General features: G+C 50.4%; 1 protein-coding gene across 16 annotated transcripts in view; it reads right to left on the bottom strand.

Annotated features, from left to right (window-relative positions):
• Positions 1 to 5647: 5647 nt before the first annotated feature.
• The window catches only part of CSGALNACT1 (chondroitin sulfate N-acetylgalactosaminyltransferase 1), a 339942-nt gene continuing 327799 nt past the window's right edge, over positions 5648 to 17790 (bottom strand). For all 16 annotated transcript variants that reach the window (XM_082715176.1, XM_082715181.1, XM_082715190.1 and 13 more), the window contains 2 exons: positions 9827 to 9908; positions 5648 to 7579 (listed from right to left, as the gene is read on the bottom strand). In XM_082715176.1, coding sequence (XP_082571302.1) covers positions 7290 to 7579; positions 9827 to 9908 — 372 coding nt within the window. In that variant the 3' untranslated portion in view covers positions 5648 to 7289. The remainder of the gene's footprint in view (positions 7580 to 9826; positions 9909 to 17790) is intronic.

The following is a 17790-nucleotide window of genomic DNA, read 5'->3' on the forward strand; positions in this document are numbered from 1 at the left end:
CGCAGTGATGCTAGGTGACCAACTGAGTTACAATTTACCCTAGTAGACATTTGAACCAGCCTTGGTTGGGATTACACCTTGATTGGGATTGGCGCCAAAAACGCTCCCAAAGGGGGGGGCCCATACTCCTTGGAAACCAGGGAATCAGTACGCATCCCCCAACTGATCGCTGTCTCCACCTGGCCTGACCCACCTTTGTATCTGGGCTTTGTTACCTGAAGCTGGTTTCCGGGATTGTCTCCAAGTAAATCCCCTGGGGGAAGGGGAGCAGGGACAGTTTCTAAATAGGTCCTTACAGGGGATTAACAGCTGGGGAGGAGGGAGGAGCCAGCTGAGGTCTTGCCGCTCAGGTCCATGAGGAGAAAGCCCCGTCCAGTCCCGCGTGGGTGCTGCATGTAGCGGGCAGGCTAGCCGCGCCGTCAGCCACCAAAGGACATTTGGAGAGTCTTGGGCACAGCTCACTGAAGGTGGCCTGGCCCTCCCTGAGCCTCTGGGTGACTGGGTGATGGGCAGAGACAGCCCAGAGGCCATGCCCGCTGTCCCTAGGCTGTCACTTATGCCCTCATTTGGAAGAGCAGTCAAGGCAGACACAGCCACAGGGCACAGGGGGTGACCACTGCAGAGGGCACACGCAAAGGATCAGTATAGTATCCCAGAGGCATTCTGAAAGGCACCTCTGCTGAGAGAACATTTTCTGTGTGTTGAAAAAACCACCCCCACCCCTTCCTGCCCCAGCAGCTGGCACAGTCGCCACAGTTTCTGGCAGCACTGACTGGGTCCTGCCTGGAGAAACAGCTTTGAATTCAAATAGAAGGCTAATCGGAATATGCATCACGCAAAGCTGCAGGCTCTTTGATGGGTCTTGGGAGTAAAACACACCCACCCTTTCAGGGACTGCCCAAGGGCATTATCTCTGATCTGCAATTCTCGGAAACAATGTCAAATCTTTTTCAAAAGGCAAGTATTCCCACCTGCTCTCCTGTCCCATTCAAGGCAACCTTTCAGTCCAAGGCCTTGGGCCTACAGAGGGCAGAGGGCTGCAGGGCTGCGTCTGAAGCTGCAGAGCCCCGGAAAAACTTCAGGGGCTCACAGAGCAGCTAGAGGGAGGCTGCTCTATGCTTTCCGGTTCCTGGATCACGGTGTTTTCCTTCACCACCAGGGGATTCTCAGGTGGGCTGAAGGGCAGAACAGCGGTGGGAAATCGAGGCACAAGAGAAGACTCTGGACTTGCTGGAGGCCAAACTCCCTTCTCTACCTTCAAGCCCTTCTGAGCTGGCGGTGAGAACCGGAGAGCCTGAAGCCAGCCACTGTCTGTCCCCGCCCCCTGAGCAAGCCCCTCACAGTTTCCGCACCTGCAAGAAGATCTGATCTGCTTCTGCAGGGTGGCGTTCCATACAGAAGGTGCCTGGCTCTGCCCCTGACCTCAGAAACCTCTAAAGCTCCTCAGCTGCCTAGAGGGTCACTGACACCAGATTCCTGAGCACAGAATTTAAAGAAGAAATTATCCATGATATTTTACATTCCTAGTCCCCCTCATTCAGATAGACCGAACTTGTTTTCAGACAGAAATCCAGGTCAGCCATGCCCCTGTGATGGGCTCTCTAATATGCAGCCCACTTCGGCCCGGGAGGTTTTGGGTGTGCTGGGAAGCATCACAGACAGCTCTGAGTGTGGACCTGGTGGTGAATCCTAACTGCGGGATGTGCATACTAAAGGCAGTAGGAAATGCACATTAAATGTCCTTAGAATCTGCAGCTCATTGACAAACCCTTGGGGGCACGCAGAGTGTAACATTCCCCCAGGAAGCTCCCGGCTGTCTTAATGGTAATGCCTAGCTAGAGGGAAAACCGGCCTTGGCTTGACAATAGCAAGTCCTCTGGGATCCTGTGAGCCTTTTTCTTTTTTTTAATTTAACTTAAATTCAATTAACTAACATACAGTACATCACTAGGTTTCATTGAATTCCCTAATCTTTACTTCCCCCAACCCCAAAGTATATAATCAGTTGCCTCTTACAATCCTGGGGCAGCAGCTCTTTCTGCCCATGGGTCCTGTTCCCGTGCTTTAATAAAACCACCCTTTTTTGCACCAAAGATGGCTTGGCTGTTAGCTCTGGACCTCACCAACATTCCAAACGACATGCCTAGGACATGGTAGATAGACTGCATTCATGACCCTGAACACAGAAACGGATACGGAGATGCCGAGTGCCCGGCTTAAGAAGGTATAGATGGCCTGTGAAAGAGCTGGAATTTGACCCTGGCCCTCGGGCTGGGGAAGTTTTGCGATTAACTACCACACCACACTGACCACTGATAAGATTAGATACAATTAGATGACATTAGAAGATTTTCCCCTGAAACAAAATGTATTAAAATTTTGGGGTGCCTGGGTGGCTCAGAGGGTTAAAGCCTTTGCCTTCAGCTCGGGTCATGATCCCAGGGTCCTGGGATTGAGTCCCGCATTGGGCTCCCTGCTCAGCGGGAAGCCTGCTTCCCTTCCTCTCTCTCTCTGCCTGCCTCTCTACTTGTGATCTCTGTCAAATAAATAAATAAATAAATCTTTATAAAAATTAGGTTCTGGGAAGCCGTTTTCTTAATTTTCAGAATTGTGTATGGTGAGGGCGCCTGAGTGGCTCAATGGGTTTAAGCCTCTGCCTTCGGCTCAGGTCATGATCCCAGGGTCCTGGGATCAAGCCCAGCATCGGGCTCTCTGCTCAGCGGGGAGCCTGCTTCCTCCTCTCTCTCTGCCTGCCTCTCTGCCTTCTTATGCTCTGTGTCTGTCAAATAAATAAATAAAATCTTAAAAAAAAAAAAAAAAAAGAAAGAAAGAAGAAAAAAGAATTGTGTATGGTGCTTGTAAGGGCCTATTTAGTCAGAGAGATTTCATCTCAGTTAAACAGTGATTTTGTTGTTTATGCAGTAAAACTTAAACTGACCCTGTGCACCCCGCCCCCCAGGGGAACTTACTTAAAAGCAAGTCCAGGAAACCAGTAAAATGTGGTCGGCCAGGGGCACCTGGGTGGCTCAGTGGGTTAAAGCCTCTGCCTTCGGCTCAGGTCATGATCTCAGGGTCCTGGGATCAAGCCCCGCATCGGGCTCTCTGCCCAGCGGGGAGCCTGCTTCCTCCTCTCTCTCTCTGCCTGCTTGTGATCTCTGTCTGTCAAATAAATAAATAAAATCTTAAAAAAAAAAAATGTGGTCGACCAGTCCCTAATAACAGAGCCCAAATACAAGGGCGGGTCAGGTCAGGTGGCGATAACAGCCCGAATGCAGGGATGAGTCAGGCGAGGTGGAGACATGCAATCGGTGGGGCGCGCATACTGTCTCCCTAGCTACCAAGGAGTGTGGGCCCCGCCTTTTGGGCGCCAATTCTGACCAAGGTGATAGGCTAGTTCAAATAGCTACTATGGGGTGAACTGTAATTCAATTGGCCGCCCGTGTGTGACCTAGCATGACTGTGCGGCTTTCTCTGTGTGTTGCAATCTCATTGGCCACCTCCGTGTGGCCAGGCTCAATCACATAGCCTTTGCTCTGTAAAAGTTAGTCTGTGAGGCTGGGGGTCGTCGCTCTCTCTGTAAGAGGCAACCCCGAACGGTTTGATTCTCAATGCTTGGCACGAAATAAAGCTTTGCTTGACCTTCGCTTTGTATCAGTCTCACTCCTTTGATCACGGACCCTAACAGTGCCTACTTGAGTCGGACAGAATCTTCAGAGGAGGGCTGTGAGTTCTGTTTACCTGCTGCAAATTCCTAGGCCTGACTCTCTCCTCAGTGATGTGTGGAGAGAGGCCAGTTGGTCACAGTGATGACTACAAAAGACGACAAAGCAGGTGACGAGAACAGGTGTGTCACTTGGGGGCACGGGTGTGCTGGTCCATAATTAACAACGAGCTGGGAGGAGGCATGGTGGTGGAGCAGCAGGGGGAAGGAGACCTGTTCGGCAGCCTCGGCCAATTGCCCATCTCCCTGGTGTAAATACTGCCGTCCTGGTGGACTTCAAGCTACTGTCCTGCCGTTACTGAGCAAGGAGGGGCAAGAGGGGCAAACGAGCAGCTCCCCCGGGGCGGCGTCAGCTCACTGAGGCTCGGAGAAGACCCAGGTCTGTGTCAGAGAGCACAGCTCCAGGGAGACGGCTGGGCCGGTTGCTAGGGGACTTACATTCCGTAAGAATAGAGGGGCTTGCAGAGAGTGCGAAGGGACCTCAGAGACCACCAAGACTCGGGTGCTTTCTTGACAGGATCCTTCCTTTAGAAGACATCATGGGACAGGGTCCTTGGAGCCAGAGTTCATTACGGCCTCCCTTTGCTGTCTGAGGTTGAATTCCAAGGCCCTCAGTGTCCTGTTTTGGTGGGGCCTTCACCAACCCTTCTTCTGTGTATAGGATAGAATAGGTCCCGCTTCGGACTGAATGTTTGTGTCCGCACAAAATTCCCATGTTGAAACCCTCACGCAGTGGGGTCTGGAAGTGAGGCCTTTGGGAGGTAACTGGGTTCTGAGGTGGGGAGCCTCCGTGACGGGATTAGCGTCCTTTTGAGACAGGAAGAGCGCTGGCCCTCCGCCTGGTCTCCGCCTGTGGCGATACCAGCAGATGGGGCCTCACCACACACTGCACTGCCCACGCCTTGATCCTGGAATTCTCAGCCTTCCTGACCTGAATCATCCCTCGCTGTGTGAGCCACCCAACACCCCCAACGAAGACAGATTCCCCTCTTCTGTGCGCTTGAAGAGGGCTCCTCCTTTTTGATAAAACTGCTTTACTTAATTTCCAAAAAGAGAGACAGTTTAACCTGATGCTGTTTCTGTTCCTCTTCAGCTACCCATCGCAGTTCTTCACCAACTGCTCAAACTCCAGTCTTCGTCACGGCCTCAGGCATCTGGGATTTGCCGCTGAAACACGCGCAGATGGCTGGTTAGCCCACAGGGTGCAGCAGGGACCCTACAGTCTGCAGGACGCTCCGACCTGACTATCTCCACAGTTACAGCACTTGCTTCCTGCTGCCAGCCTCACTGCGGGTGCATGCTCCTACTCGGGAGAAGATAAGCAGGAGTGCATGGTCAGACCCTCACAGCCATCAGAACTGCTGGCAAGAGAGGCCGCACGGGCCCCAAATGTCTAGTACCGCCACTGCCTGGGAAAATATGAGACCCAGTTAGAAATCATTTCTCAATTTCTTCTCACCAGAAAGGACAAGTAAAATGTATTAAGAGCCAGGTTTTTCCTCCTGGTTCTGTCCTTCTAGACCAGTGGTCCTCAGCAGGGGGGTGGTTTGGTACCCTCCCTCCAGGGGACATTTGGCAATGACTGGAGACATTTCGGTTGTCAACCGAGGTGAGAGATCCTCCTGGAATCCAGTGGGTGAAAGCCAAAGATGTCGTTAAACATCCTACAGCGCACAGGACAGCCTACCCCCTCCACACACACCCAACAACAAAGAATGATCTAGCCCAAAATGTCTGTAGTAGACACCCTGGTCCCAATGAGTGAAGGCCAAAGATGTTGCTAAATATCCTACAGTGCACAGGACAGCCCCGTCCCCAACAAAGAATGATCTTGCCCAAAATGTCTGTAGCAGAAACTCTGGTCTTTGCACATTAAAAATGTTTTCCCCCAAACTAAAGCCATGGCATTCTTGCTCCAAGAAGGAATCAGATCCACAAATCATATTTTATTAGCTGTCCAATGCCACCTTCCATTCACGTCCTGTGTTTTAATTAAATTTTATGAAGTACCAGTGCAAATCAATACAATGCTTTTTTTTTTTTTTAACACACGAACAGGTTGAATGTTCTTGAAGCTTTTAAACAATGAGTTGACTGTGGGCAAACAGAAGGCAAGGAATCACAGATAATTAGCTCATGCATCTGGTGCTGGCTAATAAATAAATAATTTTCACATGAACATAGAAACCACTCAATGTTATTAACTGTATTTTTTTAATAGTTGGAAACTGTAATAAAATGCCATTTTCAGAAGCATCTTGGCAACTAAGTAGAACTGTTTCATTTAAAAAATAGTTGTTACTTTCCCCTAGACGGGGGTGGGCGAACTTGTAGCAAAACCTTCCTCCCACTGGACTCTGGCAGATGCAGTGATCTTCCACGAAGTTCGTTTTTCTGCACTTCTTTTCATAAAAGCCAGCCGCCAGGAAGAGCACCCTGCTTTGAAAAAAGATAGTTTGGCTCACACAGTATACTTTGGTTTATTTAAACAGGTAAGAAAGTGGTCCACAGTTCTCCTGAGGAGAAAATGTGTTTTCTGACTTTTGAACAAATCAAGATATGACCAGTCTGAACGAGTTTCCGTTTCTGTGAAGGGAAGAGGTATATCTTTCTTTCCCTCCAGTGTTCAGCTGCTCCTCTTGGGAAACAGTTCGGATAACGTAGCTCTGTCTCAATGTACCAGTAGCCCCACACCGTGACTTCCGCATGACCGACGTCTGACATCCGGTGTCTGACGGGATCAGCACGCGGCGTGTCCTTGGATCTGGGGCTCGATCTGAACTAGAAGTTCTCATAATACACCTACAAGTATCTTCTTAAAAGATATAAAAATTTATGCTAACTTGTGCTCTCTTAGTAAGGCTTGAAAATTGCTAATTAAATAAGCAGAATATAACTCATAAGCCAAAAAAAGTGCATTTTTTAAATAAAATTAAGAAGTGGGGATGGTTAAAACTATAACAAAAAGAATGAGCAGATTATTTTTGGTTAATCTTGGATAAAAATAATGCAATAGTTTCTTTTTTTTTTTTTTCTTTTTGAGTCCATTTGGTTTTGCTTAATACACTCACAAGGACAGCCATGAGTGTATCTCCGAATCTCACCAGCACTCCCCGGCCCTAGAGCCCTTCCCCTGTCGTCATTCCTATGGGGAGACACGTGCTTGCCTCTCATTCCAAAGAACTTTTTTTTATAAAACTGGTCTTAATTCATAACTATTTCAATGAGTACAAAAGACAACAGTTCTCACTGTTGTGAACACAATCAAAATCTCCACGCCTTTGGGCTCATAACCTCACAATCATTCTGGCTTTGTCTGACACCGGAACAGGATGCTTTTGGGCCACTTTTGCACGCAAAGTGGGAGATTTTAATTCCTGTTAAGTCCAGCCAAATAAGCAGAGAGAAATCAGAGGCTCTCTCCCCTCCTCTGTTTTACAATCAGTCAAATTCTTTTTTTTTTTTTTTTTTTTTCCCTTTAGGGAAACCTCTTCCTTGTCACAGCCCCGTGTTTGGTAATCATGAAAGGGAAAAACGAAAGCATCTCCCCAGGTCTAGGCCTGGGAGTTCATGTTTTTTTGCTGCTTGTCTTCTGTTTCTGCTTGCGAAGGTGAGCCTCGATCTCGTGCCTGAACACCAGCATGCCCAGCTGCCCGTGGGACGCCTCGTTCATGGCCTTGGACTGCATGCACATCTTGTACTGCTCGGGGGTCAGCTCGTCCGCACAGTGCTTCTCGTGCCACAGGTGGAAGAGCCCGCGCACCGGCGTCCGCACCACGATGAGGTTGCTGTGGAGGTACTTGCGGTACAGGTGCACGTCCTCTCCGCCCCAGCCCTTGATGTCCAAATCGAAGCCGCCTGTCGGGAGAGAGCACAGCGCTGAAGCCAGCCGCACAGCCCCACCACATCTCGATTCGCCGCCCTCCTCTGCACCAGCCCGCACTGTGCGTGGAGAGAAGCATCATTTAGGGGAGACGTCTCGCTGCCTGCCCCTCCGAATGCGGAGCAGGGCCGTTGGGGAAAGAGGATTCAGAAATCCTGAACGCAGGACTTCGCGGCAGTGGAGGCCACGAGCACCAGCTCCCGGAGCTCCCAATGCTGCAAAGGGCATTCATTCCCGTACCTGCCTGCTTTCTAGAACGAGCCCCCTGAGCCGCCCCATGAGGAACGGCAGCCGCCTGCCTTTTCTACTTGAAACCTTCCCATGAAAATTCTGGTTTCTGTTTGCATGTGGCCTCCTGTCATTCAGACAGGGAAGCGGGGGCTCGCCCCCTGAAAAGGTAGCGGGATCCAAGTGAACAAAATGATGTCCCACAAAACACTCTGCCTCTCATGGACCGAAATGGTCCCAAAAGCTCTGTCCACCCCCAGGCCAGTGATGGAGTCATGTTTAAGGGACTGGCCTCGCTGTGCAGAGTTTCTACTCTGAAAATCTGGCCTCGCTTCAGAGTGGACTCTATCGAAGTGAGTAATGGTCCCCTCCACACTCATCTTTGTAAACAGAGATGCCTCATGTCTTTTCTTAACCTGAAGCCCACCGCGAACCAAAGAGAACCAGAGAAGACTTGACCCTTTTTGTCACTGTTCCTCTCTCACCTAGGAGATTTATTTAACTCCTAGAGAAACAGTGACGTCATCCTCAACACCTTTCATCAGAGCCACCATGCAGCCCCCAAGCTGTGCTGTTCTGATCAAGGCCATCACGGGGCCCAGAGGGGTCATCCGGGGGGGAAACCTGCAGCCTGCCCTCAGCTGGGCTCTGTATGCAAGTGATCTGTGTTCCTCCCCATGGTAGGCAGGTGTGATACTGACTCAGGGGTCTGGAACTGGAGCCTGGGGTTGGCCACTTCACCTCTCTTGAGTTGTGGTTTCTTTATCCTGAAATGAACTAAATGTCAAAACCAAATGACATAGTCATGTGAGGGGCAGTGCTTGCTTAGCTGTAACTGATTTATTATCATCAACATCATCACAACTTCTTAAATAGAAGGTGCAAAAGTAAGATGCTTGCAAATAAATACAAGATGGCAAAGAAAGATCGGGGTCCAGATGTGACCCAGAGATTCTGAGGTCCCATCAGTGGCTCATGGAGGAAGAGCGTCCTCACCAGCCTACCATTCCCACCATTCCCATTCAAATTTGATAAACCTACATCATCACAAAATAATCTTTCCTTGTACAAAGAACAAGGAAACAGAGTTTCTCGAAATGGAAACCTGCTTTAGAAAGGGCCTATGGGGGTGGGGGTGGGGATGGAAGTCTCCATGCTCTGTGAGGGCAGGGCTACCCTGACTCCAAGCCGGGTCCACTTTGACCCCCTGAGCACAAGACCAAAGTTTCTGCCTTATTCGTTCATATCCTAGTCACGTATGATCCACAATTTTGTTCTGTTTCAGGGCACAGGAGGAGGTTCTGCTGTGGGAAGTGGGGTAGTATTTCCAAGGGGAACAGGAAACGCTCTGTTCTCATCCTACATCCCTCACTTGCTGTGTGGTCCCTTTGCCCTTTTCAGCTGCAACCTAAGGGCCTTTCCTCTCAGTGCTCTGGGAACCTCTGAGTGTGTGTGTGTGTTGACAGGTACTATACACTCATCTGGAGCTTATAGTAGTACCTAGAATTTTCGAAGTTTCAGCAGAGAGAAATTTCAACCCTTTCCAGTATGTGATTTTCCCAAATTCCCCGTGTTGTCCTTATTTTTTTTTTCAGTGAATTCTGCTACTACCATGGAGGCCCAGAATGTTCTGCTTGAGAGGAACCAGAGCCAGAACCAGGTGGGAAGGAGGCATTGGGGGTTGGGGGGCGGGGAGGGTGGGGAGACTTGCTTTGAAGCCACCTTTCTGCGACAACAGTCTTTTTCCTCAGACTGTGTGCCACATTTGGGGTAACTGAGCGGGTCTAGTGGAGATCAGAGGGGCTCGTGTGTCGACGCACGCCCAAGCCTCATCCTGGTCCAGCCTCCAAGGCCCTGAGGAGGAAGGGCCTCTTAAAAAATGGCACTACCTCTGCCCTCAGACTCCTGGGGAGCTGCCCCGACTCCCTCCCGGGCTGCTCATGGCCTCTGGGTGGCAGCAGAGGCCAGACTTGCCGCCAGTCGGTGCCTCTTACCTATATTGATGAAGTCCGACCGGTACTGACAGGTCATCCCAAATCCAAAGTCTCTCCAAAATCCAGTCTCCTTCTTTATCACCTGCAGGGAGAGCACTGTCATTTGAGAGGGGAGGACCGAGTGGGCAGAGGTAGAGAGCAGTCCCACACTCGTGTGAGCACAGTTCAACAGGGAGCCCAGCCCACCCGACGAGAAGCCGCCCCACGACCTCCTGTGGGAAATGCAGATGGATCTGAGTCCCTGTGGATGGTTAGGGATACACTGAACTCCCGGGTTCCCAAATGGGCCTTGTGATTTTTGGCACCTCTGGCTGGAATGTTTCTAGGGTGTAGGCATGAAAACACACACACACACACACACACACACACACACTCTCTCTCTCTCTCTCTCTCTCTCTCTCAAAAACAAACCAGGAGAGCCAGTTTTTGAGCGGTGCCATGGAAAAGCCACCTACGTGTCTGGCCCAACACCAGTGCCAGAGAGAACTGGAGGCCTCGGCCCCTCACACAGGGCCGGGCAGGGAGCCAGCAAAGGGCTCAGGAAGTGGAGAAAAGGGAGAGAGAACAACTCGAAATTCAGCTGCTCTGGCACAGGGCACACACAGGACTCCCTCGGGGAATGAAAAGAAAACCCGAGAAGTTGCTGGGTTGCTTCAGCTCTGCTAACTCTCCCTTGCCGAGGTAAAGGGCACCAAGAGTCCAGGTTCTGAAGAGAGACTCTGTCCATTCATCTTTAAACTATTTTAAAACCAAACTGCTCCCAAAACATCTGTGGCAGTGCCAAGCAGCAGGGCTACCAAGAGGCCATCCAAGCGGTGACCGTCTCCAAAGAGCAGGGCCAGGTCCCACTCAGTCTCTCACTCTGCAGGGAAATTTCCAGTGTATTTGCTAAAGCAGCAAGACTTTTTAAAATGTTAGTTTAAATTTTTGGCTGAGGTAATTCCAGGGCTTGTTTTGAGAGCTTAATAGTTCTTTATTCTTGAGATTAACATAGGTGCTTAGGGGAGAAAGTCCCCTCCTGGGGAAGGGAAAGGGAGGCCAGGCCGAACCGGGTCCCCTTCCACTGGGATTCCTGCGTTTTCCGCCCGCCCAGGTCTGGCTCCCTTCGCTGCTCGTCAGAGACCGTGTATAGCAGTGTCTCCTTCCAGCTTGACCACCGGCTAGCTTCTCTGCCGCAGGCAGGTCCCTCACTTCTTTGAGCCTCTATTTCCTTTCCTATAAATGAGGAGGTTAAGGGGCGCCTGGATGGCTCAGTCTGTTAAGCATCCAACTCCTGATTTTACCTCAGGTCATGATCTCAGGGTCCTGGGATTAAGCCCCACATGGGGCCACATGCTGGGCATGGAGTCTGCCTACGATTCTCTCTCCCTCCTTCTGCGCCACCCCCAAAATAAAAACAAATAAGTAAGGGGCCCCTGGGTGGCTCAGTCGGTTACCCGTCTGCCTTCAGCTCAGGTCATGATCTCAGGGTCCTGGAATCGAGTCCCACATCAGGCTCCAGGCTCAGCGGGGAGCCTGCTGCTCCCTCTCCCTCTGCCCCTCCCCCCGCTTGTGCTCTCTCGCTATTTCTCTCTTTCTCTCAAATAAACAAAATCTTTTACAATGAAATAAAATAAAAGAGGAGGTGGAGCTAAATCTCCGCTAAGGTCTCTTCCAGCTCCACCATCCAAACATCTAGCCTCACTGCCCTTCCACCTTCCCGAAGTTCCAAGTTACGTCCCCCAAAGCCTCAATTATATTCCATATATGGCTCGTGGAAGGACTGTGAACTCAAGAATTCTTTGGCTCTGTGATCCATGAAACCATCTTATCTCCGCTACAGCCTCTGCAGAGGCTGGGCTGAGGGAACACACACGCGTCAGGGCCGCCGGGGGAACAAGGACCGAGAGAGGTTTTGTCAGTCGGTGTGGTCCCCGCAGATGTGCTCCAACTGGAACAAAGGCCCGTTATCCAATAGCTCCCAAGTGACAAGGCAATTTCATTAGTATCAACTGGAAAGATTTTGCAGGGAAGGAAAGTTTGGGGAAATCTCCACTGAGTCATTTTTTTTAAAACAGTTTCTGTTTCATACCAGGTACATGGTTTCTGGTGCAGCTAATGGCTTAATATCCTTTCTGCTGGCAAGGACACAAACAGACGAGTCCTCTAAGCTTCTGGATAAAAATGGAGTCAAAGACAAGGGCCAGTAACCAAACATCAAGCATTTGGCTGAGGTGTACCTGGACTCCAAGCAGGGACGCCCCAAACAGGAAGAACAATGGGCCAGGGCTTGGGAGGAAAGACAAGAAGGATTGCAAGAGGTGGTCACCCCAGACACGGGCTGTGCATGCGGTGCCCGGCAAGGCTGAACAAGGTCAAGACGGACCCTCACACCTGGGGACCGTGGGACAGACACAAACTGATTTATGAGCTGGGGAACGCACTCTGTAAACACTTATTAACGTTGGCTTTAAAGTTGGCAAGCCAGAAAAAGCCACTATGTTGGGGTGCCTGGGTGGCTCAGTGGGTTGAAGCCTCTGCCTTCAGCTCAGGTCATGATCCCAGGGTCCCAGGATCGAGTCCCACATCTGGCTCTCTGCTCAGTGGGGAGCCTTCTTCCTCCTCTCTCTTTGCCTGCCTCTCTGCCTACTTGTGATCTCTGTCAAATAAATAAATTAAATATTAAAAAAAGAAGAAGAAAGAAAAAGCCACTATCTGAAATGCTCCTTGAAACTGAGCCCTTGGTGGACACGAGTTGGCTTGCACCCTACCCATGGCCTAGGACATCAGGGCGAGAGGGGGTTTGCTTCTGACAGGCTCTGTGACACACAGCTGTGCCAAGTCCCTGGCACCATGCCCTTGGCCTTGCTGGGAGTGAGTCCTCTCAAACGTGTATCGGATCACAGCACGCTCCAATTTAAAACCCTGAGGCGCTTTAATTGCATTCTCACTAATGCAGTTAGAATAAAACCCAGAGAAAACCTCTAGCCTGCAAGGGTCCTACGTGACCTGACCCCTGCCTGCCTCGTCCACCTCACCCCCTCGTGCAGAATCTCCTCCTAGTCCACCCCTCGAACACACGAGGCTCCCAGGTCCCTGATGCCAGACACTTGCAGACCCCTGGCCTGGGTCACCTTTTCCCTGCTCACCACTGGGCTCTGCTCCCATGTCACTTGCCTAGAGCAGTCATCCTGACCCTCCCAGCCAGTGTCAGCACACACCCCCACCCCTGTCACCACCACGTCACTCTCTAACCCGTCACCTGGTTTCTTTTCTCTGTAACACTCACAGCTCTCTGAAATTGTCCTGCTGAGGCATTTGTTCCTCTCTTTTCTGTCCTTCCTACCACTGCTAGTGAAGGTCAGCCCAGGGCCCTGGACTCCTTCACAACCCCCAGATCAAGGTCCAGCACACAGAGGTACTCCATAAATGCTCCTCCAATAGAGAATGAGGAGCCCTCCTAGGGCAGAGAAGGCTCCATGCCAGTGGAAACAGACAGGGTTCCAGCAGAGAATTCTTTAGTGGGTCAGCAAAGGCCTAGGAATTCCAGTGGGAAAAGAACTGTGGGGCTTTGGAGGAACAGACTAAAACATTTTCACCTTCCTGGGCTCTGAGCAGACGGCTCTCCTGCTTAGAGCCTCGACCCCAGGCACAAGAAGCTCCCCTGCTCTGTTCGAACTTTGAAAAGACAGATACCAATGATGTTTACTACAACAGAGGAGGAAGACACCCTCAGATAAAGATTGTATGTTAAAAGAAAAACATCCGTCCTGAATTTCACCTATCGGTTTTCAAGTGCTATCCTCACTTAAAAAAATCTCTCTCAAGGGCTGGCTTCCTCTCAACTCCCTGCAGCCCCCTTTCTCCCCCCACCTTAGTTAGATCTCAGCAGAGCACTGCAGGGCAGGAACACACCACAAAGGACAGTTGTCAAGCCCGCTCTCCCACAGGAAGCTTCCAGACCCGCAGCTCTGTGGGCAATTCACGTGACGGGGGTGATTATTTTCTATAGGGACCAGAGCACAAAGCACAAATCGGTGTCTCTCCCCAGAGATGTGGGAAGGCGGCGTCCCGCAGCTGCGCGGGGAGCCGGGAGGCAGTCCGCGCCTGTTGGTTTAATGGTGCTGACTTGGACAACTGCCCGCGAAGCAATCTGGGCCCTGAAATAAAATAAATAACAAATACTCAGGCCGAGTATTTCCTCTAAATCAAAGAGAGCCTACGAAGCACCGAGGCCGTGTTTGCCCAGGCTCGCATTCACGCACAGTGCCCGCGGTACACACCCCGTGCAGCCCGCAGGCCCCGCGCTCAGAGGGTGCCGTGCCTGCTTTCGTGCTTTTGAAATTCTTGCTAAGTCCAGAGCCAGGGCCCTGCATTTTCACTGTGTACTGGGCCACGCCGATTACACAGCCCATCCTGCCTGTGAGCAGCCGGCACCCTGAGCTTCAGGGGCTGAGCTGGGTGTCCCCTGCCCCCGCATCATACATTCCTCATTATGTGGGCCCAGAGAGAGGCTGCGTGGGGCATACGTGGGCCTTACAGTGTGGAGGTAGCCTGGCCTGTCCGAGCTAAGTCAGCCAATGGTGGCTGAGCCCAGACAGACACCAGGATTGCTGGGAGCCTTTCCATTTCTTGAGAAATGCACTGTTCTGGAGGCACAGCTTTCACAGAACGGGTCAAAGGCCACCTCCTCCAAGATTTGTATTAACCCACATTTCCCCACAAGTCTTTCACTGGGGCCTGCTTGAAAAGAATAAAGTGTCTTCTGAAGGGTATCGTACTGGAAAAGGAATCCTCCAGGTTCTCTGGTCTAGGAATCTACACGGAAAGCTAGACTACGCCCTTCTGGAAGCAAGGCCACTCAGCACCCTCGGCCCTGTCCCCATCAGCAATCCCACTCAGCAATCCAGGCAACGACTTATGCCTCTGAGCTGCAGGTTTTCCTCAGAGAAGTGAGCAGAATAAGGCCTCTTCACCTTCTTGGCTATCCCACGAAATAAAGCGGGCACCGAGCTGGCTTCCGAAAGCCTGCGGATGGCATCTGTTCACACTAGTCTCGGTCCGCAGTGAGCGCCTGCTTCCCAAATATAGAAAAACAGACTAAAAGCATGAACTGTTCCAGTCAGCAAACTTCAGACATTTGAGCAGGTTGGTGGTGCAATACTTCTCGGAAGAGGGGGGACAGGGAGGAGACAGAATCAGAGAGGATGGAGTGCCACTCACACACTGGACAGAGTAGCACCAAGTCGCTGGGTTTCAATGATGCAGGGTGGACTGGGGCTTCTGGCACTGAGGACGTCCCCGGGTGAGGAGAGGGCCCGAGGAGGAAGCTGGAGCGGCGCGGGATGCTCACCTGGCAGAGCAGCTGAGGGGGGCATCTGTCAAGCTGGGGACTGCGCACCTGCTGCTGCGGTTTGCAGCCTTTTCCTCGGTCATCAGTGTCAGAGTCAGCGTGGGGAGCACTTAGTCCCCACAAGGCATCAAGGCCGCAGCGCTGTGCGGGTCCACCCAGCTCCCCAGGACCCTGTGAGTCTCTGCCTGCCTCAGGAGCTCCGCGGCTCAGCCCCGCCCCCCCGGCTGCGGTGGGGGCACTGATGGCGCAGAAAATGGCCAACAAGATGAATCAGGGCTTTTTCTCCCCCCTCCTTTCCGGGAGTGCGGGAGTGCGTTGTTACACATTTACTAGCACACCACTGGCTTTGGGCCACAAAAGATGACTTAAAATGGGATTAATCTGTGTTTTGCAAATGTATCCGGAAAGACGGGATGATGGGAGGGAGAGGGTCTATGGGGGGAGGTGGCAGGAGGCTCCCGCGGTGGCCTCAGTATGAGTAAAGGCTTGAACCGGGAAAGTGGAATGTCTACAGTTTATATATATATATTTATTTATTTAAAGATTTTATTTATTTATTTTACTTATTTTATTTATTTATTTATTAAAGATTTTATTTATTTATTTATTTATATTTACTTATTTAAAGATTTTATTTATTTATTTGACAGAGAGATCACAAGTAGGCAGAGAGGCAGGCAGAGAGAGAGAAGGAAGCAGGCTCCTTGCTGAGCAGAGAGCCCTATGCGGGACTTGATCCCATGACCCTGAGACCAGGACCGGAGCTGAAGGCAGAGGCTTTAACCCATCGAGCCACCCAGGAGCCCCAATAATTATTTAAATCAGAGTCATTCCTTGATCTCTGAGCTGTTTCTTCATTAAAGCATGAGCAAGTTTTATCTCAGGTTTACAACTCAAGAAATTAAATGTTAGCATAAAATCCCATGGTTTCACATACTTCTAATTATTAATGGTCTGTACTCAAAAGTAAAGAAACAAGTAGTCTAAACACACACACACACACACACACACACACACACACACCAGGCATGTGGCTTCCAGCTTTAGTCTGAAGACAAAGTGTTATCAAACAGCAGTGACCAGCACGGGGCACTCAGGAGGTCATAATTACGGGGCTGCTTGAGCACTCGTCTTGTGTTTGCATCCGTGAGTCCTTCTTGTCATAGCTCCCTTCTGGACCTGCATCCTCCCTCCACCTTGAGACAGATGTACTCCAAGGGTGGCTCTCCAGAGTATCTGTAGATCTCAGATCTTTCACAACGGAGACAAAATGAACCCTTGCTAGGAAGTCCCTCCTAATTCACGGTTCCTAACCATCTCTTTTTATTTTGTACCTTCTCAGGACCTACACATTCTGTCTCCATTATATGAATTTCTGTAGCTTGATGTTCTCCCTTGGAATTTTTGTCAGCCTATTTCCTTTATATTTCAGCCCTCATCTAGATCCAAAGTCTTTCAGTGCACTAGGGTAAGGAGATCCTGCTCTGGGCCTGAGTTCTGCTACTAGCTGGTTGTGGGATCTTGGGCAAGTCTACAAAAACGAGAGAGTAAAGTGACCTCTCCAGTCACTGCCGAGCATATGAAACTGTTTCAGTTCCTCCGACTCCTCCAGAATGTCCAGTCTAGTTCTCTGCAGGTAGCAAGTGTTCCAGAAATGGCTCATCCAATAACAAACATAATCAACACTTTCCTTTTGTGGATGAGAACCCTGTGTTTCTCTGGACTGAATCCTCATGAACACTGAATCCTAGCATAGCAGATATATATGCTCTAGGAAAGCTCTAAGGTCTATTTGGAAGTAAAGGTCCCCAGTTGCGGGATAATTCCAAGGCTCTAGCTATGGACACGGCGATCTGAGTTCTGCTTCTGCTTGTCCATTAATTCTAGGGGTCCAAGAAACTGGTTGAACCGTATCACACCTCTCATTTCCCGCTGCACCTGCTTCTCTGCAGGAATGCTAACACAAGGATAAAACTTTTAAAGTGTGAAATGAAAAGAATTCTTTGCAAGCAAATAGGACCTTTATGAGTTTGAAGTTGAAAACATTAATCACATTTGATGTTAAACATAAAGAAGCACTTTATTTAAAACCAAAGGAATGTAGGTTGAAAGAAAATAAATCCTGTATCCCTTTTCCCCCCCGAAACCCTATTTTAAGCTCAGAACTCAGGGAAGGGAAACAAGAAGGTCTGTGTCTCAACAGAAGCGATCTCACCCTCAAGCAGATAAAAACTGATTCTTGGGGAATGGAAAACACTTTCTGTGGCGACATACACAGCAGCACACACACACACACAGTTACGTCGACAGATACTCGGCGTATCTGGTGCTGGAATTCCACCGCGCGGGGGAGAGAACTGTATTATTCCCGTGCCGCGCAACATGGGCCTGAAGGGAACCATGCTGGATGGGTGAGGAGTCCACCCCATCCAGCCTCAGGGAACCCAAGCTGAAATCTTCTGGAGAAGATCACGGTAACAGCTGCCAGAGGTCTACTGGAGGATGGGGCTGGAGAGAACAGGTTTTGCTACTCTGGAAGCTTCAGGACAGAATTGGTCCTCCAAGAGAATTTCAAAGAACGCATGTTTTCAATGAAAATCAACTTACCCTCCCACTGCACAGAAGCACGAGA

The sequence above is a fragment of the Mustela nivalis genome (genome assembly GCF_964662115.1).
Source record: "Mustela nivalis genome assembly, chromosome: 20".
NCBI lineage: Eukaryota > Metazoa > Chordata > Mammalia > Carnivora > Mustelidae > Mustela > Mustela nivalis.